This window comes from Sciurus vulgaris (genome assembly GCF_902686455.1).
Source record: "Sciurus vulgaris genome assembly, chromosome: 10".
Lineage (NCBI taxonomy): Eukaryota > Metazoa > Chordata > Mammalia > Rodentia > Sciuridae > Sciurus > Sciurus vulgaris.
In genome coordinates this window covers 15,213,999-15,240,974 of record NC_136470.1, presented here as the reverse complement: position 1 = coordinate 15,240,974, position 26,976 = coordinate 15,213,999, and the positions used below count along the sequence as shown (strand labels likewise).

At 38.5% G+C, this 26,976-nt stretch overlaps 1 protein-coding gene and 1 long non-coding RNA gene across 4 annotated transcripts in view; one reads left to right on the top strand and one right to left on the bottom strand.

Annotated features, from left to right (window-relative positions):
- MAP3K7CL (MAP3K7 C-terminal like) overlaps positions 1 to 20,677 on the top strand; it is a 74,207-nt gene extending 53,530 nt beyond the window's left edge. For all 3 annotated transcript variants that reach the window (XM_079155714.1, XM_079155712.1, XM_079155713.1), the window contains exons 4-5: positions 6,250 to 6,365; positions 18,474 to 20,677. In XM_079155714.1, the coding sequence (XP_079011840.1) occupies positions 6,250 to 6,365; positions 18,474 to 18,654 (297 nt within the window). In that variant the 3' untranslated portion in view covers positions 18,655 to 20,677. The remainder of the gene's footprint in view (positions 1 to 6,249; positions 6,366 to 18,473) is intronic.
- Positions 5,462 to 22,338, bottom strand: LOC306670773. Its single transcript, XR_013766497.1, has 3 exons — positions 21,824 to 22,338; positions 20,684 to 20,752; positions 5,462 to 6,302 (listed from the first exon to the last, which is right to left on the bottom strand). It is a non-coding gene; the product is annotated as an uncharacterized lncRNA (long non-coding RNA).
- Between the last annotated feature and the right edge of the window lie 4,638 nt (positions 22,339 to 26,976).

Below are 26,976 nucleotides of genomic sequence, written 5' to 3'. Positions count from 1 at the left end.
ACTTTTTTTTAAATTTCAGTTTTTTCTTCTTTTTGGAAAAGAGGTAATGACTGACCCCTCTCTCTTTGCACTGAAAGATGATAGAATCCTTAAACAGTTCCAGGTTTTGTGTCAAAAGCAAGACTGTTTCACAACTTGATAACATTATGATGTTTGGAAACTGTAGCTTAGATCATGTTATAAAACTGTCTTAATTATATTGGAATGCGGAACATGGTTTTATAATCAGGCAAAAGATGTGACATCAAGTAACTTACAATAAACATCCTAAAGGGAATTATAATGACCAAAACATTGTTATTAGCATAGATTGATCTGGGTTTGGTCTCAGCTCCACAGTAGTTTTGTGATTTGGGGCTTGTTTTTTATTTTCCCCGCCCTCACTTTTCCTAACTGTGGAGATAACAGTATCTTTGTCACATTGTTGTGGGAATTAAATATGGTAATGAGTAGATCTAGCAGAGTCTGGCAAAATAAGTGCTCAGTTAAGGTGAATTTTCTTTCCTGATGAAATTTTTTGATTGAATAGAATATTTAAGAACAAGTCATTTATCTTTATCGGTGAAAGTGAAATAAAACAAGCTTCCCTTTGGATTTTTGAGTCAGGTTTCTGATGCTCTCTTCTTGTCACCAAGGCAAGGTACTTGGAAAACAATATGATTTTTTTTTTCATGCTATATTGAGCAATAGCTTCAAACCCTCTAAAGTCCTCCCATCTGATTGGAGATGACAGTGACAGGTGTCTCTGTGGTACACACTGAACTTGCCTTTTCTCAGACAGAGTCTGATAAGTCCAGAAACTGATGTCACCTCCACAAATAAACAATTTCATAGCTTCACTTGAGTACCATAATATCTTGTTATCTAAGCAGCTTCTCCAGAAACTTCTTTTAGGTCTTGCATCAACACATCACTGGATATCTGGGAAATGAAAATGGTGGAAAATGAAGAATTCTCAACATTCCAAGATTCTGCAACAACGATCTTTAGCAACCATCTGGAAATGTAATTCTAAAAGGCTCATAGAAGTACCAACAATGGCAAACATTTTCTCTTTCATGTACATGTTGAAAATTATCTCATAATGAACCTGCTATGACCACACAGAAAACACATATAGTTTGGAGCATTACTGTAGTAACTTTAATTTTTTTTTTTTTGAGACGCCTGGTTATTAGGATATTAGGATATAACTTATTGGGAAATTGTGAAGACATTCTTGAGTTATTGCACTCTTACATTGCTTACATCAACCAAAAGGATTTAAATATACTTTATTCCAGTGTAATATAATGCATAAGTTATGTAGTATAAGTGGTAGTGCTTACTTGGATTACAATATAGATACTATGGAAATGTCAGTTCTTAAAATACATTAAAATATTTAAAATTCTAAGATGATAGAATTTTTAATGATGGGAATTAGCCTGAACTATGTTTTTCTTCTTAGTTTTAACAAACTATGCTTGTTAATTTGAGACATTTAGATGCAACACATTTTTAGAAATTTTGTAGTTGTAGACGGACAGAATGCCTTTATTTTTACTTTATGTGATCCTAAAGATCGACCCCAGTGCCTCACACATTGGCAAGTGCTCTGCCAACTGAACTATAGCCCCAGCCCTAAGATGCAACAAATTTAAACCAGACACCCCTTCACCACCGAAATAGGTAACCCTGAGAATCAAGAAATAAACAGAGTCTGCTCAGCCACTGTAGAATGTTTAGCTTCCTAAATATATAGTCCGTGTGGGAAGCTGGGATAGGAAAATTAAATTCTTGCAGTTTTGAAGTGGATGGGCCAGTAGTATTTGCAGAAGCCAAGTAGAAAACGGAAACGCTTAAGCCGGCTTTGCCCCTTGCGGAGGGATGCTTGGCCCGGCCCTTTCCCACGGGGCCCTTTCCAGAGGCCGGAATCCACCCCGAAGGAAGCTCGCAGTGAGCTGATGGCCCAGATAGCTGGTGTGGCTCAAGGCGGCATTCTTGGAATAGGACCCTGCGGTTTCTCTCTTACTTCATCTTGTTAAATCGGTCCTGGTGATTGGGCTGGGCACCAGAGATAGTAGCAGCTCCCGCAAACTGCCATGTAATTTAAAGCCTTTTGGAGCTCCATCCTCCGGGGAGAGGCTGAGATGGAAGAAAGCGGGAGAAGAGGCAGAGCCTCCCCCGGGGCCCTGACCACATTCAAGCCCCAATCAGTGTCTTGAAAACATATGTTGTTTTGGACTCTTGTTCAGAAGGCAGTATTTCATTCTTTAAGCCAAAGTGTGAAATAAATGTATCCCAAGTGTGGGAAATAATTTTCAAAAAATCAGCACAGTAATGAAGACTCTTAACAAGGCACATTTCTCCTTCCGATGTGAAAAGGAATGACTGACACCAAGAGTTTATTGTTCACCCGTGTTCAGCACAGGATTTTAACTATGAAAATCTCAGAGAAATATTCAAGTCAAGCCATGAGAATTGAAATAGTGTTATTTTTTATTAAAATAAAAGTTAATAAATGTTTTTCTTCTGATCACTGTGGGCATTCTTTTAAGTTATTCTTTAGTTTTTAATTTAACATGAACGTACAGTTGATTAGTTCACAAGTGCCAGTGTTTTTAGATGCCACATTTCTTAAGTTCACTGGTAGCTCCATTTTAAAACTGGAGACTCAATTCTCTTGCTTTCTGGCCTCTATTTTCTCAGGCAGAAACTTTATTTCAATGAACACTGTTGGTTATACATTGTTGCTTAGCTTGAGCCTATAAGAAGGTAAGAGAATCATTGTCGTCTTGGACCTACCGAAGCTACACACATACACACCTTATGTCATAAGCAAATGAGAGTGTTCTGTTACACAGAATAACACTTCTCATTATTCTGTACTTCTACTTTTTTATATTAGTCATAAAACCTGAACATCTCAATATTTTTATTCACCAGAATTCCTGTCGAGGTGAGAACATTTTTTTTTTTTTTAATACTTGGGGTACTGGGATGGAATTCAGGGGCATTTTACCACTGAGCTACATCTGCAGCTCTTTTTATTTTTTATTTTGAGACAGGGTATCACTAAATTGCCCAAATTGGCCTTGAACTTGTGATCTTGTCTCAGCCTCCCCAGCTGCGGGGATTACATGCTTGGGCCATCTTTCCCAGCAGAATCCTATGTGTTGAAACAAATTCTCTGTTGAGTTTTCTGGGCTAGGGTGGATGTCTAACAATGTCACGTATCTTCTAAGGACATTAGATTATGCTGGCCAGAGGACATTTTGATTAGCCATCAACATTCCTGATTAGCAGTCAATGGCTTGAGATTATAAAGGGGTGAGAAATTTGAAGTTCCCTGGAGATAAATTTGGAAAAGAAAAAGGCTGGGTACGAATGCAGGAAGATAGGGAATGCTTCAAAGGTGAGCTCGAGGCAGCAGAAATGTCTAATGAGTTTTTATTTTTTAAATTTTTTTTATTTTTTCTATTGTGGTAGTCCCCCATTTACTAAAATTTATCATTTTAGAAATTTCTTTCATTTTTTTTTTTTTTTGGTGATTGTGATCACCATAATTTCTTTTTTCTTTTTTTATTCTTTTTAGGTATACATGACACTACAGTGTATTTTGACATATTATATATACACAGAGTATAACTTATTCTAATTGGGATCCCATTCTTGTGGTTGGACAGTTCAGTAATGTTAAGTACATTTACACTGTTGGGCAGCCAATCTCCAGAACTTTATCATAATCCTATAAAATGGAAACTCTTTACCCATGAAATAATAACTTCCCATTTCCCCCTCTACAGTCTCTAGCAACTAGTAAGATAATTTTACAATATTAAGGTGGATTCTGCAATATAATTTCTTGTCTTGATCAAAAAAAAAAAAAAAAAAGAAAGAAAAAAAAAAGAAAAGAAAATCTATATTGCTCTTGAATGTTTTCCTGAAAATTGGGAGACCCTGAAGTGGTGCTGAGTTATATGTTGGGTGTGGGTAAAGACAACTTGCAGGAGCTTGAAGCTGAAATGATACCTGCCATCTTTTTACTCCCTGAAATATTGCATAGTAAGTGATAGCTTGCTCTTTTTAATTGCCACTTTACTGTGGGAAATCTCAAAAATATTATTATGTATAGATTGCATGCTCATTTTTGCTAAGATCACATGAGGATACTGAAGATATCCTAAAATACTTGCTACCTATGTACCCTTAGTGGCATGATCACACTATGTATGTATAATAATATCTTCAGATTCCCTACAATAAGACATGACAATAAAAAAATGAACACACTAAACTTCCCACTTAATAAATGCATTGCAAAGTAGCAAGCAAAGGGTGGAGGGGGCTCTCTTTTCTTAAGAAAAGTATACATGCAGTTTTCAATTTTTTTTTTAGTTAGTGCAGAAAAGGACATTTCTGCATTTACATGTCTGCTCTCATCTATATTTTCTTCAGCATGCAAATACTTTACACAGAGTTCTGGAATCTTTGGGCTATTATATAGGTCCCTATGCTGCATATGTGGATCGAATACCTGCAGGAGGCAATTATGTACTGATCTCTTATTTGAACTGAGTGTGGCCTATGTGTATTCATAAGGACAGGATAGGATGTGTAGTGTTATGTCTGCCAGTAAGCAAATCCTCTAACAGGGCGCAGATGATTTAACAGCTTGGCCAGGGAGCTCAGGGTACATTGCTTTCATTCCCCTGCCTGTTATACCTGGTAATTTGCCAGTGTAACAGGTGAAAATTGATGAGTGGGTGGCAATTTCTGGGACACAGAGTGGAGGAGCCAGGAGTTCTGAATTCCTTTGGCAACAGCTTCATCTCATGGGATGAATTATGTCGTAGTATTACTATGTATTACTTTTCAATTTATTTCTATATAGAAAAGGAAAAGTGTTCCAACAGGCTGAGTTTATTCTCTGAACATGTACATGGGGCAGTAGGGAAAGATGGTACACCAAATGATTATTATATTTTTTATGTCTCAGGCCAGACAGATTTCACATGAAAGTAAATTTGATCCTAATAGTTTTATCTTTTTAAATTTAATTTGTGATTGGCATGTGTTAATTGTTCCTGTTAATGGGGTTCAGTGTGACATTTCAATATATCCATAGTTATTTAGAATCTTATTTCCTTTAGAATATCTCTACTCAGAGGCCTCATAATAAATAGTGGTGTCATCTTTTTTTATCAATCAGATGATAAAGTTTATTGAATTTCTATTACACTCTTTGAAAATGTGTCCTTAAAGACTATGAAAGAAGCAAACATTAAGAAATTCATTAGTTATCAATTTACTAACAAAATTAGAACAGAATCTCATCAGGTGCATAACTTACACATATAGACTATTGTGAAGAATGGATTAAACTGAAGAGCCTATTTAACAATAAACTTGTGTTTTTCAGATTGTTTATGCTTTTTTCTATAAATAATTGAAGAGGGTGATTTAAAAAAATCTCTTTAAAAGACAATTAACTCGTGTTCTTAAAAGAAATGTTTTTAATCACATGTCGTTGACCTAGAAATTAGAATAATAAACTCAGGGAAAGCTAGTTCTTTAAAAATAATTTCTAGAAGTAAGAGTTGTATTGTGTCATGTTCAGAAAGGGTCACCTTGCTGGCTCTCTGTCATGGATGGGAAAAATGGAGAAACACAAATCTGTACTCTCTTGTGTTCCTGTTACAAGCACAGTTTTATCTGAGGTCTGGTCTTTCATACAGAGTTGTTAATTCTTGCAAGTATTATTTCCGGCTCACCATCACTTCTTCAGATTGGTTGTGTTTCTCAGAGAGAGTCATTTTTATAAGGCTCTTCCACTCTGCAGGATGAAATCATGCCTGTGGGCTACCAGAGTCGACAGTGAGGGGTAATTGAATCAGACAACTCAAGTATTTCCCCACACAACTGCCCTTTTCTAAAGCTGTTCAAGATTTCTGGGGGAGAATTTCAGAATCATTAGGAGACATTTTCCCAACAACCCATGGCAAGTAACTGACATGTAATGGTTTTTAGGGCTCTGGCCCAGGCCCGAGATGCCCACGAATGTCACTGGAAGATGAATGTAGTGATGATCAGTCCACCTCTCTATTTTTAGTCAAATAGAACTCACCAGACTTTATCTAATGTTGATTGACAATGCTGCTTTCATGCAAAAATTCTCCCTCTAAAGAACACGAGCAGAACTAATTGTTGGTAATGTATTCTGATGCAAAGAAATGGACTGACTGTCTCTTCTTGTTGTTTGTGAAGCCTCTGCCACCTTGTCATGACTCCGTGGAATCCATGCAGGTGTTCAAACAGCACTGCCAAATAGCAGAAGAATATCATGAGGTCAAAAGAGAAATCGCCCTGCTTGAGGAAAGAAAGTAAGTACTAACCCCCTCCCCACACTCTCCGCCAAGCACCTTCTACACAGAAAAGGCTGGGGGTGGGTGAGAGGGGAGCAGGTTGTCAGAATGATCCAGATAAATAGTCCTGCTGTAGCTTAAGCGCTTTACTTTATAGGGTAGCAAGAAGAACAGAGAGGTGCTTCTACTCAAAACTTAATTTGCTTTTAAATAAAAGATTGGAAAAAAAATTTTGGTTCAGAAAATTAGAATTGCCAAGGTACTACCCAGAGCCATACTATGTTCTCTGTGAAGGTGCCAGGAAGCTCAAGAGCACTTTGGCTTGGAATGGATTTTAATTAATGCTTAAATGGTGGAGTTCCCATATTAAATGGAGAAGTCATTGGGATAAATTTTTGGAATAATGCAGATGCATTAGTTGCCTAACTCTTTTAAAGTCTGAATAAATTTTTGTCTTGATGGGTCTTATTACCCTTATAGTTCTGCTATAGGGGATTATTCAGTTCTATTAGTTAGAGTATGCTAGTTATTTTTTTTGGGGGGGGGGTACCAGGGATTAAACTCAGAGGCTCTTGGCCACTGAGCCACATCCCCAACCTTATTTTGTATTTTATTTAGAGACAGGGTCTCACTGAGTTGCTCTTGGGGAGGCTGGCTTTGAAATCTCCATTCTCCTGTCTCAGCCTCCCGAGCTGATGGGATTATAAATGTGCACCACGGCACTTGGCAAGAGTATGTATATAACTTTTTGTTTCAGAATCCCCCTTTAATTGCATTTGCTTCTGCTGACATCTACCCCAGTGACCTCTCATTTTCTTATTCTTTCAAAGCATCAGTTTTAGACTCATTGACTTCATATTATTGAACAGTTAGTACTTACATATTTATCAGGGATATGCCAATCATTAGTAAGTGGTGAGGGCCATAAAATCATGGAAAGTTAGATGTTGACCATCTTCAAATTCCAGAGGCCTGGGCCATTATGTGGCACCTAAAGGTTAAGAAAACCATTGTTCAATGCATGAAACATAACCCAAACACAGTGTAATTCTTTTTATTTCTTCTTCTCCATCTTACTGAAGTGACACATGATATCTATTTATTACTAAATTTTTAAATGAGAGAAAGTGAAACGCATTTTGTTTACAGAAACTTAAATTCATAGTGCTCTTTTAAGAATCCTCAGAATAGTGTTTAGACAACATGACTCAATGGTGGGGAATGGATTTGGGGAGCAGACTTCTGTACTTACTCTAAGAGCTCATTTAGCCCTTTCTTACTTCCTTGCTGTGCTGTGCTTTGAATGGAACATTCTACCTGGACTTTGGTTATATGAGATTAAAAGATGTCATTAAGAAATCAGAACAGGGTACAATGCCTGTAATTCCAGCTACTCAGGAAGCTGAGGCAGGAGGATTACAAGTTTCAGGTCAGCCTGGGCAATTTAGTGAGATCCTGCCTCAAAATAAAATTTTAGAAAGGAGTTAAGGTATAGCTCAGAGGTAGAGCCCTTTCCTAGCATGGGTTTAATCCCCACTACTTAAATAAATAAATAAGTAAATAAAATCAGAAATACAACATTTCCTTCATAAATCTGAGGCTTTCTTTTGGTTTAAGAGTTTTAATAAGTTGCCTGGAATACTCAGATTTATGTAGTCTGCTTTTTAAAAACAATTTCATAAATAAATAAAGATTATTAATGATGTAACCACTGTTGCAGTCAAAGGAGGATTGCCCTGATCAGTAGCCTGTAAGTGTGTGTGTGTGTGTGTGTGTGTGTGTGAACTGTACTGGTATGATAGGAAAAAAAACCCTGAGATAGCGATGTCTTTCTTTGTAAATTCTTTAGTCTGAATTTGCTGGATAACATTGTTACTTAAATTAACCCCATGTATGGCATTTTTGTGGCAAGGCAAGAATCATCCACTAAATTATATGTTCTGCAAATTTATATTTTTGCATATTTATATTTTTATTTAAAAGACGATAGAATAGTGATATGAGTGAGTCATGTCTTACCTTTGAAATATATCCTTACTGCTTGTATTGGAAAACATGATAACTTGTGGGTATCACCACAATATTAAAATAAGAAAAGGCATAGTCAACTTCTAGAAAGAAGGTGGCTAACAGACTAGCAGAAGTACTTTATACAACCTTCCAGAAATATAAAGTGGACCAGCCCCTTATTTATATAATCATATGATCGTGAATGCTTCTGCAGAACTCATCTTAAATCCTGCCCAAACTTATCTGAATGCTTTCCCTAAACGATGGGCTAATGTGTGGCAAAGGCCGAATTCTTTTATTATTAGTTTCCTTCCTTCCTTCCTTCCTTCCCTCCCCCCGCCCTCTTTTTCAGTTTTCTTCCTTTTACATTAAGTTTCTCAAATTTCTTTTTCTGCATTCCCAATTCTACCATTTGGGTCCAGGTTTTATGCCTTCAAATCTTTTTTGATGCAATAACTGGTATTCCAGCCCATAGTTTCTTGTTGCTAGAAAGTGACAGCCAGTTTTGGACCTGGATTTCCGGAGCTACCATCGTCTGCCTACACCTAATGCCTAAACTCTTGGCTTCAGTGGGATTGGTCTATTCACTTTTCCCAGCAGGAGGAGAATCTTCCTGCATCTGAGGCATGTTCACACCACGTTCTTGGCTGCTTTCTTCCTTTGTGGCTACCCAAATGCCTGTGTGGCTAAAACTTCAGCTCATAACCTGCCCATCCATCACAGAATGATCAATTCTTTTCCTGAGCAATGGAAGATTCACTGGAATGATTCTTTGGCACTTTTTATAAATCAGTGTTATTAATGGCTGTCTGTTTATTTCCTGTCTTTCTGACTGTGTATAATTCCCTCAGACATGGGTACCCTTTAGCATCTCCTTGCATCCTGGTCATCTGTCATAGACCTGTGCATAGGGTCAAATGTGAGTAAGGTTGATTTGGAGTAGCCAATTATAGGTTATAGTAAAATCCTTTGTGTGGGCTATATTTAAGATAAGTTAATATCAGCAATAAAGTGTTGCTAAGATAAATTATTAAACAGGGAAGTCTGGTTATATTTATAAACAAATGAGCCTCATCCTCCAAGAATTATTAGCAATTGTTGTTTTCAGATAACACTTTACTGAAGCAGAAATTCATTTACAGCAAATCTTATCCTGACGTCTTTGTTTTCAAACAAAGTAAATTGGGCCAGATAGATTTGACCCAAGTAGTTAGCTCTTCAATTTTTTTTTTTTTTTTGATGATTGATAAGAATTTCTTCCTCATCATTTCATAAAGTGTGGCTGATTATGTTGCCTCTGGTGGTTGGCTAGATCCAAAGAAATACTAACTAAAGTAATTTAATAGAGAGTTTTTCTTCATTGGAGTTGTTCAGGTACAGCTTGCAGTTTGAATTTCAGACTGAACTTCTCTCTCATCTCCAGAGGAGGTCTCCCTGAATCAAGTTTGGGAGAATTTGCAGCGGCAGAGGAGAAAAGTTGCTGTAACTATTATTTTTAATCATGTTATTACATGGATAAAGAAGTCAAACATTTTTAGTATCATAAACTCACCCTAGGCTTAATCTAGTTTAAAGAATCATTCCTAGCTTATGAACAGTGAGGCAAGAGAAGCTCGTTCCTACTTTCATTAAATATTTTTTTTTCTTTTTACCAGAAAAAATAAAACACGAAAATGGAAAACTTTATTAAAATTAAAACATTACCATTCTAACATCCTTAAAGAAGGCCTGCTATCATTTTTACCTATTTCTTTCTAGGCCTTTCTAGATATTTCTCTATAATTACACATATTATAGTATGCTTTTCTCAGGATGTATTATAAGCACATTTACACAATACATACAGCTTTCTGTGCATGCAATAGAAACTAATGGAAGTGAGAAAAAATATTTTGTGACTTTTAACTTGTTCAATGGAGAAAGCTCTTGTCTGATCTATGCATTTGGTGTTTAGAAGATTGACTTAGAATATCAGACAAAGAGAGCAACTCCTAGAAAAGTCTGTTGTAGAATAACGTGTACTTCATGTGTTTAACGATTAAACAGTTTTCAGGTTTCCATAGTTGTGTGACTATCATCATCATTTTAGAACATTTTTATCACCCCAGAAAGAAACCAAATACCCTTGAGCAGCCCCTTCCTACTATCAACTACCCCTGGCTGTTGGCAAACACGGATCTATTTTCTGTCTCTGTGGATTTGCGAACTGTCACTCATTTTATATGAATGGAATCATATACTACGTGGTGTTCTGTGATGGGCTTCTTTCTCCAAGCACAGTGTTTTCCAGGTTCATCCATGTTGTCTCCTGCATCAAGTACTTCATGCCTTTTTACTGTTGAATAATATTTCAGTGTGTAGATGTACATTTTATTTATCCTTTCACCATTTGATAGACATTTGGGTCATTTGCACTTTTTGGCTATTATGAATCATGCTGTTGTAAACATTCATATATAAGAGTATATGTTTTCAATTCCCTCCTGTACTAGAAGTAGAAATGTTGGGCCATATGATAACTCAACACATAACCCTTTTGAGAAACTGCCACGCTGATTCCAGGGGGTGGCTCCACCCTATGATCTCGCCAGCAGGGTATGAGGGTTCCGATTTCACACCTTTGCCAGGCTCATTATGTCTTTTTGACATAGCCATCTAGAGAGTGTGAAATGATGTCCCGTTGTGGTTTTGATTCACATTTCCCTGATGGCTGATGATGTGGTGCAGCTCTTTGTGTGCTCATTGGCCATTTCTCTGCTTTCCTGGGGAAATTGCCTGTTCAGAGACTTTGCCCAGGTTTAAGTGGTTAAATGCTCACTTTTTTATTACCGAGCTTAAAGATGTTATGTAATCTCAGTGAGTTCAGACAAAACATTAAAAGGTGGTTTTAGGTGGGGTTCCCACAATCATTGTGAGACATTTTATTCTCACATCTTTCAAAAATATGTGACATGATGACTGAGGGAGCGAGGTCTCATCTGAGGGAACACGTCAGGATGGGGGAAATGGGTCCTTATGTAATTTGTGAGAATATAGTCTAAAATTAGCCCTAAAATTGTTTTTAGTCATGTTATTTGATTTTTTTTTCTAAAATTGCCAACAGGATATTTTAATGTTTGAATGGAATCATTTATTTATTTAGGGTGTTCCCAGAGGCAGAGATTTTTCAGCTGTGATCTGGGGAAGACTCTCAGTTATTAGGAAGGGAGAGGGTGTTAGAAAGGGCAAAGTTTTAGGGTCAATCAGAGGAGTCTCGATTTTATCTGTTTTATTTTTGAGGATTTTTTTTTTGGAAAAAGAACTGCACAGTCTGAAAGCACTGAGAACCAAACTTTGCTTGTATAGTCCAACACATTTCTCTTATATATTTAATTAGGTTTTCACTGCCACAAAAAAAGTAAGTGGAGCTATTTCCCCAGAGGTGTTTGCAGGGTATACAGAAATGTGGGGTCAAGTCTGTCCTCTCTTTCCTCTGCTGTCTGATGTCGACATCTGCCTTCTGAGTATGGTATAGGATTTGAGTTCCTTTCCCAGCAGTGCAGAGATGCTCCCCAGGACTCCCTTGGACAGCCAGAATAAGACACTGCCTGGTTTGCAAAAGGATTTCAGTAAATACGTGTTGGGTGAATGACTGGAACAGCCAACTGTCTTGTTTTTTTTTTTTTTTCTTTACCTAAGGAGGCAGAAGAATAGCCAAATGGCTTATTTTATTTTCAGAATGAGTTTTGTGTGAAACCCTAATATCCCAGACTTCATTGAGTTGTGGAATTATACTTTCTCTGAATGCCCCATCCATGATGATTTGGGCCCTTTATGCCGCCTAATCTCATGCTGTCTAGTCTTTTCATTGGAATCTTAATTTCAGTTTAGATCTCTCTGCCTCATTATCTGCCTGAAACCATATTGACAGGTACAGCATATTTACATCTCCTTAGTGATAATGCCTCCAAGTTTTCTCTTACTAAGGAAGGAGGCTCCATTTCACTTTCTGGGAGGCAGAGCAAGGGAAGAGCTTGCCTTTCATTTCATTGGTATCCCAGGATTGATTCTTTCCAGGATGACAGATGGTAGGAGATTCTATTTCCTTTAGAGTAGTGGTTCCTAACAGGGCTATTCTGCTTCCTTTCCCTGTCCCCATGACTCTGGTAATATCTCGAGCCCTTTTTGGTTGTAATGACTTGGAGGGGTACTTGCTACTGGCATCTAGTGAGTAGAAGACACAGATGCTGCTAAATATCCACAGATGCTGCTGCATAGGACCACCCTTAAAACAAACAAGACCCATGATGTCAGTCGTGCTAACACTGAAACTTCTGCTTTGGAGAGTCTCCCTTCCTCCTGCAAGAGTGCAGGGCTGTCCCTTCAGCTTCCAAATGATATTAGTACATTTGTTCGTGCATTATTCATTTGCAGGGCTTCAATACCCTAGTCTGGATTGAGCTTTAGAAACCTTATCTTAATGCAATCTGCATAAAATAAAGGTGACCTTTCAATCCTTTTTGTCATCTTGAGGCATCTACTCTTTTTCTTGTTATAAATACCTATACTTGGACATACATCTCTCATGAACCAAAAGTGCATGTAGTCTAAATCTGTTTTAAGATAAAAATCACCCAATGAGGAAGGTATTATTTTATTATTACCCCAAACTCTCCAGTTCTTTGGGGTCAAATTGTCTAACATTTCACTTTTCCTAATAAAATCCATAGTTACCTTTGAAAGTGCCAAGTACCAAGGAAGTGGTCTTTCCAGAACAGAGAAATATTTGTCCCAATGATAAAACTGTGTTTCAACCTCCTACAGCATAAAGAACCTCCTTAATTTTGAAATTCATTTCCATAAAGTTTTGAACTTCTTGGTCAACATACTTGGGCTTTCCTTTTCCCCATTTATTTTAGCTGCAAAAAATTTTATAGGCATGTGGCTTAGGATGGGGGTGGCAGATGATCTACAGTAGACTCCAAGCTTTTGGCACTTAGACCACAAAGTCACATCATTTCAAAAGCTAAATTACAGATACTTGACTTCAGAAATAAGATTCCTGTAACTCTGGTTCCCAAATCACATTACATTGAAGGGATTAACCAAGAACTCAGAGGCAGGACCACATTCTAGCCAATTATATATATTGATTTGTTCTTCAGATCATCTATTTATAAGATAGTCTCCATAGCTTGATGTTCCAGGGTTTAATTATGAACTGCTAATGGATGAGCATAAATATGGTCTACATAAATAGGTACTGGACAGGAGACAACAGACATTTTGACAGTTTTCATTGGATATCTGTGTAATTGCTTATCAACTACATGAAACTAATTTAGAAACCTATCTATTGAATCTTCTTGATTCCTGTAAAGTAGAAATTATTATTGACTTTCTCCAATGCAGGAAGATAGAATGAGACAATCTTGACCATCTTTGTAGTTATAAAATTGGTGATTGGTGATTTATTTTACCTACCAGTCAAAACTAATAACAGATGACTTCAGGAGTCGTAAATGAAGTCAGAGAAGGACTCAGGAAAATAGTCATGGTGAGATTCAGCATTAACAACTCCCAGACTAGGATTCAAAGGCAAAATTCTATTTCTATCAAAATTATTTCTATGACAAAAATAATTTGAAAGGGGGGAATAGAAGAGGAATAGATGATCTGATGGGCAGAGAATTTATTGCTTGTCTCTCTGTACTTATATAGGTTTTACTCATTAATTTATTTAAGGTAGTTACAGGGCTTTTCTAATCAATAATTATTGATATTGACTGCTTTAAACTCTGCTCAGGGGCACAGAGCTCTAACCATTTAATCAGAAGGATAGGCTTGATTTCTGCCTTTTGCTTATTAGCTCTGTGGTTTTTTAAATTAATGGAGTGCTTTGAGTCTTGTTTCCTCCCCTTTAAAATATAAATTAATCTTCCTATGAGCTACCTTTTTCTTAAATTATTCACCCAGAAGTGCTTATTGGGAGGCCATTCTATTCTAACCATCAAGGAAGAGTCAGAGTTCAGTGAGAGCCAAGTAACAGGGTGTCTTCCACTGGCCTTTGACTGGTTGTTTTCTTTCCAAAGCCTGGTTTTGCTCAGTGATGTACAGGCAGTCTACTAGTATAGAAAGAAAATACTAGAATGTCTTTTCTGATTTACTCTTTGCATTTTTTTCTGAGATAACTTTATTTGAATGATTTCAAACTTACCAAAAAGTTACAGGGATTGAGGACTGAACTAAGTGGCAGAATGCTTGCCTAGCATGTGTAAGGCCCTGGAATTGGTCCTCGGCCTTGGAAGAAAAAAAGCAAGGAAAAAAAAATCCAAAAAAAGAAAGACCGAAAAAAAAAAAAAAACAAAAAACAAAAAACCAAAGTAACAGAAAAGTAGCAAAAATATATCCTTTATTAGATTTACCAATTTTTAAAAATTTCCCTAGTTGTGCATTATTTTCCTCCCTCAGCACTACTGAGGTTTTCTTTCTCACTCATTAATATGTAATAATATATTTATATTTTCATATACACACATGCATATAAATATATGTATATATGTTCTATATATATGTATATATACATACATATATACACCATCATGCTCCATTGCCCTAAATACTTAAGTAATTTATAATAACAAGGCTGTCCTAATTTAACTATTGTTATGGTTTGGATGTACAGTATGCCCGCGGCAACATCCCGTGTATGTTTGTTACCGCCTGCAGCAACAATTGTGCAGATATGTGGACTGGGAATAAACTACTTCTATTTCTGCCTTGCTTGCTTTTTTATTCCCTAGCTTATTGAGGAAAAAGAGGCTTGCTTGATTTTAGAGGAAGAGAAGCTTTGAGAGAAAGATAGGCTTTGCTTATAGAGAAAGTTTTAGAGAAAGACAGGCTTCTACGCTTATCAGAGATCTATTTCTTCTTAGAGTTCTGCTGCTTCTTCTTAGAGGTAGGTCCCGCATCCTGTGAACTAAAGGTGCATACTAGAAGTGTGTGCTAAAGGTGCTTCTTCTCTCTGCTAGCTGCTTCTTTTAGCTGCTTCCTTTTAGCTGCTTCTGCTTACTGCTGCTTCTCTGTTCTGCTAGTTGCTTCTCTCTGCTAGCTGCTTCTTTTTACTGCTGCTTCTTTTAGCTGCTTCTTTTTGCCTTCTACCTACTGCCCGCTTATATTCCCTCCAGGAGGCGGAGGGCGGGATCATGCCAGTTGAGATCAGGGGAGGAGCCAGCTGCCCTACCACCGCAAAGGTTAAGACGAGCAGGCTCGATCAGGAGCACTTGGGAACACCTGTGCACACGTTGTGTGCGTGGACTTAATTGAATACGGCCAATGATAAATCACCTGGGTGTGCTTATATCAATCAACCTCCTCACTGCCGATGTGATCAAAACAACCTCTGGCTGGCCACCAGGCGCCATCCTGGCACAGCCCACATGGCACAGCCCCCAACAGGTATCCCCCAAAAGTTCACATGTAGGACAATGCAGGAAGGTTCAGAGGAGAAATGATTGGGTTGTTGAGAGTCTTAGCCCTATCAGTGAATTAATCTCTAATGGAATTAATTGAAGTGGTAGGGTGTGACTGGAGGAGGTGGGAATTGGGGAGAGGCTATGGGGTATGTATTTTGTATCTGGAGAATGGAGTCTCTCTCTCTGCTTCCTGATGATGCTGACTGCTTCCCTCTGTCATGTTCTTCCACCATGATGTTCTGTCTCATCTTGAGCCCTGAGGAATGGAACCAGCCTTCTATGGACTAAGACCTCTGAAACCATGAGCCCTTAATAAACTCCTCCTCTATAATTGTGCTGGTTGGGTCCTTTTAGTCACAGCAGTGAAATAGGTGACTAATACAACCATTATATAATTATTAAAATCAAGAAAGTTAGCATTGATCCAGTGCTATTGTATAATTCGCAGTCCATATTCAAACTGCATCAATTTTCCAATAACATCCTGCAGAGATTTTTTTTCCAGATAGCACACTGCATTTAGTTGTCATTTCTCTTTGGTTTCTTTAAAATATGGGACAGCTCATAGCATTTTTTAAGATACGGGCTGGCAATTTTGTAGAATTTCCCTCACTTTGATGTTGTCTGGTGTTCCTCATGACTAGACAGGTGAATCGTTTGTGGCAAAAATGCTGTAGAAAGGATGCTGCGTCCTTCACAGTCAATATGGCATTGGTTTGTTTTTCGTGATATCTATTTATCTCCTCAGGAGGGATGTCAACTTTGGTCAGTTGGTTAAAGTGGTCTTCTAAGTACCTCCTCCCTTTAAACCTTTTGCAATTAATTATGGGAAAACATTTTGAGAATATGTAAATATCTTATTACTCATCAGAATTTTATCAATCTTATTCTGTTACATATCTATAATTGAGTATGCTTTAGAATATATTAGTACATATATGATTTATTAATGAATGTACATACATTGAAATAGTCTGGGTATGAGTACAGTTTTTTTTTTTTAACTAACAGTCTTATATAATAAATGTTTGGAGATCTGAATAAATGAGATGATCAGATTATTTTCTGGTTATGGATTATTGGAACATTGTAGGTTAGGTTTTTGATCAGGAAATCTCCCTATCTCCCAGTGGCCCTGGGCTTATTTCCATTACAAACTTGAATATTATTGTTTGTCAGGAATATATCATTTTCTTTCTTCTCTTAGACTGTGAAGTATCAGATCAGTGTCTGACCAATGCAAGAAGGAGGAAGAGAAGCTTTTAGAAATGTGGTCAACAGTGGTGATGACAATACAAATTTGCACAAGTTACACAAGGAGCAAGAAATGTGAGGCAGAGAATTTAGTTAGATTCAATCTAGTGAAGAGCCGGTCTCAGACAGGATTAACTGACTCCATGTGGGGATGGAGCTCATATCCTTTAGGGTTCTCATGATCATTAAATCTAGACAGAGACTGTGTTAGCATCTCATTAGGTGAGTTTACATCAATGGTTTATTTACAAATATTTGCTGAGAATGGAATTGTTTAAGGCGTTGTCACTACTGAGTTCCCTCCAGTACCCATAGCCTGCTTCCTCAATTCTTAAGTCAGGCCAGCATCAGAAGTGCAGATGTGTTCTTTGGTTAACTCAGGATGCAATACAGTGGCCCTTGGTATCCATTGTTCCATATGGACGAAAAACTGTGTCCCTATGCTGTGTAATTACAGATGTGTGTTTTTCTTGCTATTTTTCTCTTTCTCTCTCTCTCTTTCTCCCCTGCCCCCAGTATTGGGGGTTGAACCCAAGGGCACTCTACTATTGAACTACCTCAAAAAAGAATTTTTAAAAAAACTTTGAGATAGGGTCCCATTAAGTTGCTGAGGTTGACCTCAAACTTGGAATCCTCCTGCTTCTGCCTCAAAAGTAGCTGGGATTAGAGGTGTGTACCACCATTGTCATTATTATAGTGTTATGCTATATTATAAATACAACTTAACACTATTTACATAGCATGTATTTTGTATTATGAGTAATCTAGAGATGATTTAATTCATACAGGAAGATGTGTGTAGCTTATATGCAAATAGTACATCATTTTATGTAAGGCACTTGAGAATCAGCAGATTTTGGTATCCACTGGGTGTTCTGGAGCCAGTCCTCCAAGGATATTGATGGATGTCTATATGTATGTAAGGACTAGAGAAAGACATGGAAAGTAATATCTGCAAGAAAGGAATTGGGATTTTTTAGTTCAAAGAAGGCCAGGGAAACAAATGAAGATAAAAAATTTGGAGGACAGAGATTCAGTAAGAGACAAACTAGCCCTTCTCCCTACAACTGACAGAAGCTTAATTTATAAAAATTATAAACTGAGTTTTTTTCCCTAACTTACTTTTAATTTTGACAATTTGTTGTACTCTTGAAAATATTAGTGCTTTGGGCCACTGAAGGACTTATGGAGCCTTTTGTAGATGTTTAATATACAGGATATGCCTAGTAGAGGTGAAAAATAGAAAATGAAATTTCAAAGCTAGAAAAATAAGTCATCAGAGGTAGATGGGTAAAAAATGTAGAAGAGCAGAATGGAACATTCTGCTTTCATTGGGCTATTCTGGGGTCATTTGATTTATTTGCACTGAATTCCATGCTTCTTCCTGCCTTGTACCCTGAATCTTCAGAAAGGAACTCATTGCCAAGCTGGACCAGGCAGAAAAGGAAAAGGTGGACGCTGCTCAGCTGGTTCGGGAGTTTGAGGCTTTGACGGAGGAGAATCGGACACTGAAGTTGGCCCAGTCGCAGTGTGTGGAACAACTGGAAAAACTTAGAATACAGTATCAGAAGAGGCAGGGGTCATCATAACCTTAAGTTATTAAATGTGAGCCTCAGTGGTTAGTGACTGCTATGTACCGGCCAAAAGATTTTTATTTTAAAGGGGTTGAGAATAAAATCTATCGTTTCTCTATTATCAACATGGAAAATCTCCAATGCGTTTAATGCTTGCCAGCTTCTAGCTTGAAAGAAGGGATATTTTAAGTGAGATTGTTAATGCAAATCTACTACCACTATATATTTTCAGAGATCAGGATTCTTTCCCAAAGAGATATAAATATATATATATGCACACACACACACACGCACACATATATTTTCTTATTTAGGGAGATAAGATGCTACTGTCCACCAGGATAGAAAGTAATAAAAATAGAATATTGACTGACCCTGCTCAGAATCATGAGCCATGAAACAAACCAGTAAGATACTCACTGTAGTTCCACATCTGTGCATTTTAAAATTTCATGCCTTTACTGGTTTTACTGGTTCAAGTCTGCTCACATCTAAACCGACAGATACTTTTCTACATATGTTTATGTTCACCAGAGCCAGATGTAATCCTTCAGTGACTGATTGTCCTAAGAATAAATGGTTGCATATCATAAAAGCTTTCTCAAGAAAATATTAGCAGAAATCAGGTCTGTGCCAGGTGCTCATTTGCCAGTGCTGACTTGCTGTTGTAATAAAGAAACAGAAAAGGCTGAATTTTCTTCACTCTGCATTAACACATGGTAAACAGCTCAGTCTCTGCTTGTGTGTGTTCAGGGGGCAAGAGGGAGGGGATTGGGGGGTGAAAAGATATGCTTCAGACATTGCTTTGGTGAGTTCCCGTGAAAATATCAGTGAAATAATGATTATTACTTTGGATTTAAGAATATGTTTTAAGTCACTAATAACCAATGGGAATATGTGAGTAAATTCAGAATAAAAATGATTTCTCCCTTGTTCTAGATATCACCATGTTTTCCCAAATTGATATCTTTGTTATAAGTCCATTTCTATTCATGTAACTTCTTTTTAATTAAACATGGATCAAAACTGCCAGATTGTCTTTGCTCATTGCTTAATCCCCTTTATGCTGGAAGTCGGGATTGCCTAACACTGGTTAGAATTTATTCTTAGCTGTATATGTTAAAAAAAAAGATGTAAAGTCCCTTTTCTTGAAAAGATTGTGGTTTCTCATGCAAACAACTCAGAAATGCAATACTGATTATGATATATTTGTGTTTTGAGCTATTTGTCCACAAAACATAAAGAATAGTTCATTAAAATAATAAAATGACCTTGGATAGATCAGTGGTTCTCAAGTGGGAGTGATTTTGTCCCTAAGGGACATTTGACAATGTCTGGAGATATTTTCTTTTGTTGTCTCTCTAACAGAGAATAATGTGACCCTGTCAATAGCACCAGGATTGATGTGCACAGAGGCAGACTAATCACCGGGAAGGTGTCTGGGTAATGCCAAGAGGAAGCACATTGCAGGGTCATGGGTTTCTTGCCTTGTGATGTGGGGGTCTCTGTTAAGATTTGGATATAAGGTGTCTCTCCAAAGTTCGTGGGTTCATGCAGAAATGTTTGGAAATGAAACGATTGGATTGTGAAAGCTATAACCTAATCAGTCCATCCTAGTGTGAATGGACTGATTGGGAGGTAACTGTAAGCGGGTGGGGCGTGGCTGGGGGCGGTAGGGCACTGGGGGTGTTCCCTGGAAGGGGGCGTCTTCCCTGCAGCCCCTGCCCCCTTCTCATTCTTTCTGCTTCCTGTTGCCATGAGAGGGACAGCTTCCCTCCACCACCACCTTACACCGTGATGTGCTGCCTCATCTTGGGTCCGAAGCAATAGCTTGTTCATCAGTGGGGACAAAGGCCTCTGAAACCATAAGCCCCAAATGAACTTTCCCTCCTCTAAGTTGTTCTTGTTAGGTCTTCGGGTCGATGTGATGCAAAGCTGACTAACACAGTCTCTGAAACCCTTAAGCACCTTCGTCCTGTTTCCTCAATCAAAATGAAGCTTTTCTGCAGATCTCAAAGTTTTAATGCTATGTGAGTCTATTTACCTTTATGCTGCTTTAATATTTGACCACAGGTGAAAGTCCTTGGCAGGACCTTCTCTTCTTTGAGTAACTCTGTAACATAAAGAAGATATTGTTCACTAAGTCCATACAAATCCAGGGTTAATGAAATGACAGGAAGCAGAGTAACTTATAACTTCAAACACAGGGATTCATTTTTGGTCAATGCTCATCTGCAGAGCATTGCTTATATATATAGAATGTGCATAGCTACAGTACAGCTCTTTGTAGGAATAGGGGGTAGGAAAATGTGGTTCCAAAATCTCTTTGGACTTCCAGAATGAAAATAATTTAATAGGGTGAGAACATTGGAATTCCACTAGTAGTTTACTAGGGAATCACCAAGTAAACAGTTTTTATATCTTTGCCTGTCTCAGCCTGAAATTTTATGTGTTTCCAGAAGATACACATTTGTCACTCAAAAGTAAACATTTCCCTGAGTGAATGTGTTTCCAACAGGTTTTCATTCACTAAAACTCCCAAACATCACACATTTTATAGCAAGTCAGAGAAATCTAAAGGAAGGATTTCTTATATTATCAGTCTCATCTTTTCATTCATTTGATCGCGTTTCCAGCAATTTTATTTAGTACATTGTCTATATAATACAGATCATTTAAGAATTTTCCATCTTTAAGGATGGGGCTGTAGCTGAGTAGAGCTACTTGCCTAGTATCACAAGACCCTGGGTTTGATCACCAGCACTGCAAAAAAAAAAAAAAAAAAAAAAAAAAAAAAATTCTATCAGCAAACATATTAACAATAGTTTTGGTATGAGCAGAAATGATAATGTTTATAGAGCATTAAAAATAAGCACAGAGGTCCTAGTAGTATTAGGGTAAAGGCACTTGCATTAGTGCTAGAATTACAGGGAAATGTAACTCAAGTTATACTCTGTAGATGCTCTACTAAAGAATCTGCTATTTGTGTGGACATGAAAAGAATGTCATTATATGAGGCTAACAGTCAAACTCTGAGTATTGGCAATGGCAGAGCATGTTTCTTTATGTTATCCTATTAGCAGTTCTTGGATGTACTAGTAATTCAGTACAAATAAGGAAGTGAAAGGGACCTGGAATTCAAATTCAATCCACCTAAAAAAAAAAAAATGTATTATATACTTACTAAGAGCAGGACAGAGCAATGGCAATAAAGGTTGCAAAAATGAAGGGTATAGACCAGGCATGGGGGCTGCCTGTAATCCCAGAGGCAGGAGGATCAGGAGTTCAGAGTGAGCCTCAGCAAAAATGAGGCACTAAGCAACTCAATGAGACCCTATCTCTGAATAAAACACAATATAGGGCTGGGAACGTGGCTCATGGATGGAGTGCCCCTGAGTTCAATCCCCAGTACCTGCCCCACAAAAAAAAAAAAAAAAAAAAATGGAGAATAGCATAAAGACTTGAAGATAACCAGTTTAGCTACAGTGTTTGGGATACATTGTGCTAAATAGGGAGGAGACCCACTGGGGATTGTGGGAGGCTAGTAGGAGTGGGTAAGAGTCTTGGAGTGGTAGCAATTAAAATGGACTAACAGACTAAAAGGGATGGGAAAGAGTTAAGTTGAATTAGAGCCACATGGCTTGGAATGAATTGCATTTGTGAGTTAAGAATGGAAGATGAAGAAAAATAACATTTAAAATGAACCCCCAAGTGGATGAAGTTGGAGAATATCATGCTAAGTGAGATAAGCCAATCCCCAAAAAACAAAGCATGAATGCTCTTGCTGATAAGCGGATGATGACACATAATGGGGGGTGAGAGGGGGGCAAGAATGGAGGGAGGGACTGTATAGAGGAAAAAGAGAGGTGGGGGGGAGGAAAAAATATCAGAATGAATCAAACATCATTACCCTATGTAAATGTATGATTACACAAATGGTATGCCTCTACTTCATGTTCAACCAGAGAAACAAGTTGTACCCCATTTGTTTACAATTTTAAAAAGTGTTTAAAATAAAATAAGTTAAAAAAATGAACCCATATCTGTGCCCCGCTAGACCAGGTGCTATATATGGTTATATTATTGAATTCTTATAACAACCCACCAGGTAGCTGTAATTATCCTTTTTCCCCCCAAACCAGGAACTGAGGTTGTAAATGGGTCACAGTCCCTCAGATCTGTTTGTTGGTTGATTCATTCATTCTTTCATTCAATACTTCCCGAATGCCCATGCCTTCCCAAGTTTCCTGGAAGGGACCAGGGATACAAAAGGAAACAGGAAAAACAGGGTACAGGGTCCTGTTCCTAGTAAGGAAGGTGAGCATTTGCCCAGATACCAACATGGGTAGTTTTAAAATATATCCAAAAATTCTTTGTGGAGACGGAGACTAATTTCTCTTCCCTTTCAGTGTGAATCAGACTTCAGGATGTGTTTCTAGAAAATGGGGTCAAACAGAAGAGACTGACTGGTAAGAGTAGGTCATGGAAGACTCTGGAGCTTCCCTCTCAGCTGTGCTTTCTGGGCTCTTGTGTCCTGGGGTGAACCAGGCGCCATGTCGTAAAGAATCTCAGGTGAGACCACGGAGATGCCCATGGGTAAGAACAGATGCTTTTGGCCAACAGCCGTGCAAGTGAACTTGGAAGCAGATCCTCCAGCCCCAGGTGAGACTTAAGTGGCTGCAGCCTGGCTGACATCTTGTGTGAGACCTTATGGAAGACACTGAGCCAGAACCACCCTACTAAACTGTCCTTGGTTCCCGATTCTCAGAAACTCTGTGACAATAAATGTTTGTTGTTTTAGGCCACTAAGTTTTGGGGAGATTTTTAATGTATCCATAGATAACAAGTATGCCAAATAAATGGGGTAAGTGCCAAACAGAAAAAATAAAAAATAAAAAAACAAACAAACAAAAACCCCTATAGTTTATGAATGTGCACCAAAAAAAGAATCTGAAAGGAGGAATCTGAGATGATTTCCATAATGTGGTGACTAATGAGATAAGAGCTACAGACACAAAGAAGGCAGGGGGAGGAAGAGGGTCTAGACTGTGGAATCATGTGCAAAGGTCCTGTGACACTCAGACTTGAAGGTAGGCCATCTGAGTATGAAGAGGTGGGAAGAATATGTTCATGATGAAGTTGTAAAGTAAGGCAGAAACTTGAAGATCACTTGAAGAATCATGGCCTTAATCCTAAAAGCAAAGACAAGAGAATTTTAAACATGTTATAGGGGTAACAATTTGTTTGCTAATATATTTTAAGAATTTTCTTTTGTAAGATACTCCATTTTAAGTTGCTTAGCGTCTATATCCAGTTTATACTACACATTTTTAAATGGGTGGATGGATAAACAGATAAGGTTATTATGTACCTTTTATAGTCATTTTAGTGAATATTATCCTCCTTAGAGAACAAGTAAACCCAGGCAATCAAGTAGCCTGGCAGAATAAAAAGAAGATTGAGTCTGTCTCTGTTCTTACCATTAACATATTTAATTTGGTGACACCAATAATCCTGCTGTCTATAAAAAATTTAAAATCTCCTGTTTTCTAATGCTTAGCTCAGGTTTTAAAGGTGCCAAATTCAGAATTCTTAAACAATTAGAACTTAAACATTTAAAACAACATTTTGGGGCTGGGGTTGTAGCTCAGAGGTATAGTGCTTGCCTTGCATGTGTGAGGCACTGGGTTCCATTCTCGGCACCACATAAAAATAATTAGAATAAAGATATTGTGTCCATCTACATAAAAAAAAATTTTAAAAATTTTCCCCGTCACTATTTTTCACTTTATTTTTTTATTGATGCATTATGATTATACATAATAGTGGGATTCATTGTGACGTATATGTACATCACTTCACTATTAGCTTTAAAGAATGAGAGTAATAGGAGCTAGGAATGCAAATCACATCAAACAAAAGCATATAGCTAAAGAAACCATGGTATATATACACAATGGAATATTACTCAGCCGTGAAGAAGAATAAAATTATGGCATTTGCAGGTAAATGGATGGAGTTGGAGAATATCATGCTAAGTGAATTAAGCCAATCCCAAAAAACTAAAAGCCAGATGTTTTCTCTGATAAGTGGATGCTGATACATATCAGGGAGGGGGGTAAGGGAAGAATGGAGGAATGCTGGATTGTGTAGAAGGAAATGAGGGGAGGGGAGGGGACAAGGGGAAGGAAAGATAATGCAAGGAGACAGACATCACTACCCTATGTACATGTATGGTTCCACAAATGGTGTGACTCTGTATCATGCACAACCAGAGAAATGAAAAGTTGTACTCCATTTGTGTACAATGAATCAAAATGCCTTCTGTCATGTAAAACAAAATAGAACAAACAATAAAAAAGAAAGAAATACACAAAGGCGGAGATGAAATAACTCACAGAGTCAAAAGCATCATTCTTTAGGTTCTCTGAATACACCCCAGTTCCAACATTCCATTTCCACTAACTGGCCATGCGGTCTTTTATTTCTCATACTTACCATCAAATTCTCCCTGGAAGAAAAACTTTTCACACTTTCAGAGTTTTCAGACATCACGTGGAAATCATCTCCATCTACTTTGCTCTCGGAAACCCAAGTGTCTGGTGCTGCACACACTTCCCAGGCCGCTCCGGAGGCCGAGAGATCAAAGGGGAGGCTTTTACGAGCGATCACTGAGGCTCTGATAATGACCCTGATGTGATGTGAGTCACACAAGCTGGAAAACGCACTTTCTTCCTCCCCCCGACAGGAGTTTGGCTTTTAAGATCTTTTTATTGGCTGTTTATAGAGGAAGGGGTTGAAGAGCTGTATTCTGAGTCTCAGGACTGAGTCAGTGTGTGTAAAGGAAGAGCCACGTTTTCCACAGCCGAGAGAGAAGGAACTTGCGACTGTGAAGGACTGCAGCCTGTCTCATCTGTCGCCGAACGGTCCGGGCAGGGGCTGTTCCCTGGGGTCAGCGCCCTGCGAAGGGAGAGAAAAGGTGGTTGTCGCACAGGGTGAAGTTACCCGCGCAGCAGTCCCCTCGGCTCCTCAGGCCCACTCGTTTCTCATAAACCGAGTAAGTGCTGAATAAGCCGACTTCCCCATCATTCCTGTAAATAAGGATATGACTCACCAACCCTGCAATCTCCAAAACGCCATAGATACTATGGTGATTTGATTATTTAAAAATAACCGAGGGGGAACAAAAAAGAAAAGAGAGAACTCGGTCAGGGGTAAGGTGGGGGTAGTTTTGTGGTTTCTTGTTTTGTTTTTCATTTGAATTGCGTTGTATCTAAACCTAATTGTTCTGAGAACGTCTAGTTTGCCCCACAAAATGTTAGGGATTTATTGTTTCTGGAAACTAATGACATGAATGTCCTGGTCAGATGTCAGATCCCAGGCAAGAAACGAAGCAAGAGACTCCCCACCCCAGTCGCTGCGGTCTGCTGGCCCTTCTCCATGTGGTCCTGTGTTTGGCGTACTGACAACATGCCTGGCCTCCGCCCCCAAGCTGTCACACAACTATTTCAATATAAAGGCAGATATTGAGGGCGGTAATGATAATTAGTAGCGGGGGTGTTATCAATAGTTTATGTCAGGCCCATAGAGCATTTGTTGACCCAGAAAAGGGGAACAAGGACCCCTGTGTTGTTAGGTGCCGAAGCTCCCAATGCAGTACTTTCTGGCAAAACCAGGCACAAGTTTGAGATTTAGGACCAAAGTTTGGACAGGGACTGTCTATTTGCTGCATATCTCAGTCTAATCCTACGAAATTCAGGGTCTCGGTCAGGAAGAGAAACACACTCCAAAAGGGGTGACACAGAACTCAACAAAGGGCCATTGACTAAGTTGGGGGCAGAGTTAAGGGAACCCAGAGGGTGGTGAAGGGACTGGCCACCTCAGGAAAGTCAAGGGCAGGCACAGGAGGAGAAACTTTAGGACCTGGACTTGGCTGTGTCTATGGGGGAGGAGGGGGAGACCCCCTACCCCTGCACCAACTCTCCTTGGGGATTTGCCTTTGGTGGGAAGCAGCTTGATTTCTCTTTGCCAAGCCCACCCAGGAAGCCAAAGGATAAATGCCTCAGACTCTCTCTCCTTCTGTCCCTTCATCTTCCTAAAGGCTCCCATTGTCCAAGGCCAGCGAGAAGCCAAGAGAAAGGAGTCTCCTTGCTGTGATCCATACAGCCAGTCTCCTGGGGCGCTAAGCAGATGGGAAGAGTAGACAGTGGATCTACAGGGGTCCACGGATAGTCTCCAGCATGGCCTGATGAGCTGAAGAGATGGACATACTGCACTAGCAAGCAGAGAGCAGGAAGACTGGTCTTGTGGTTTTTGTGACAAAGGGGCCAAAAATAT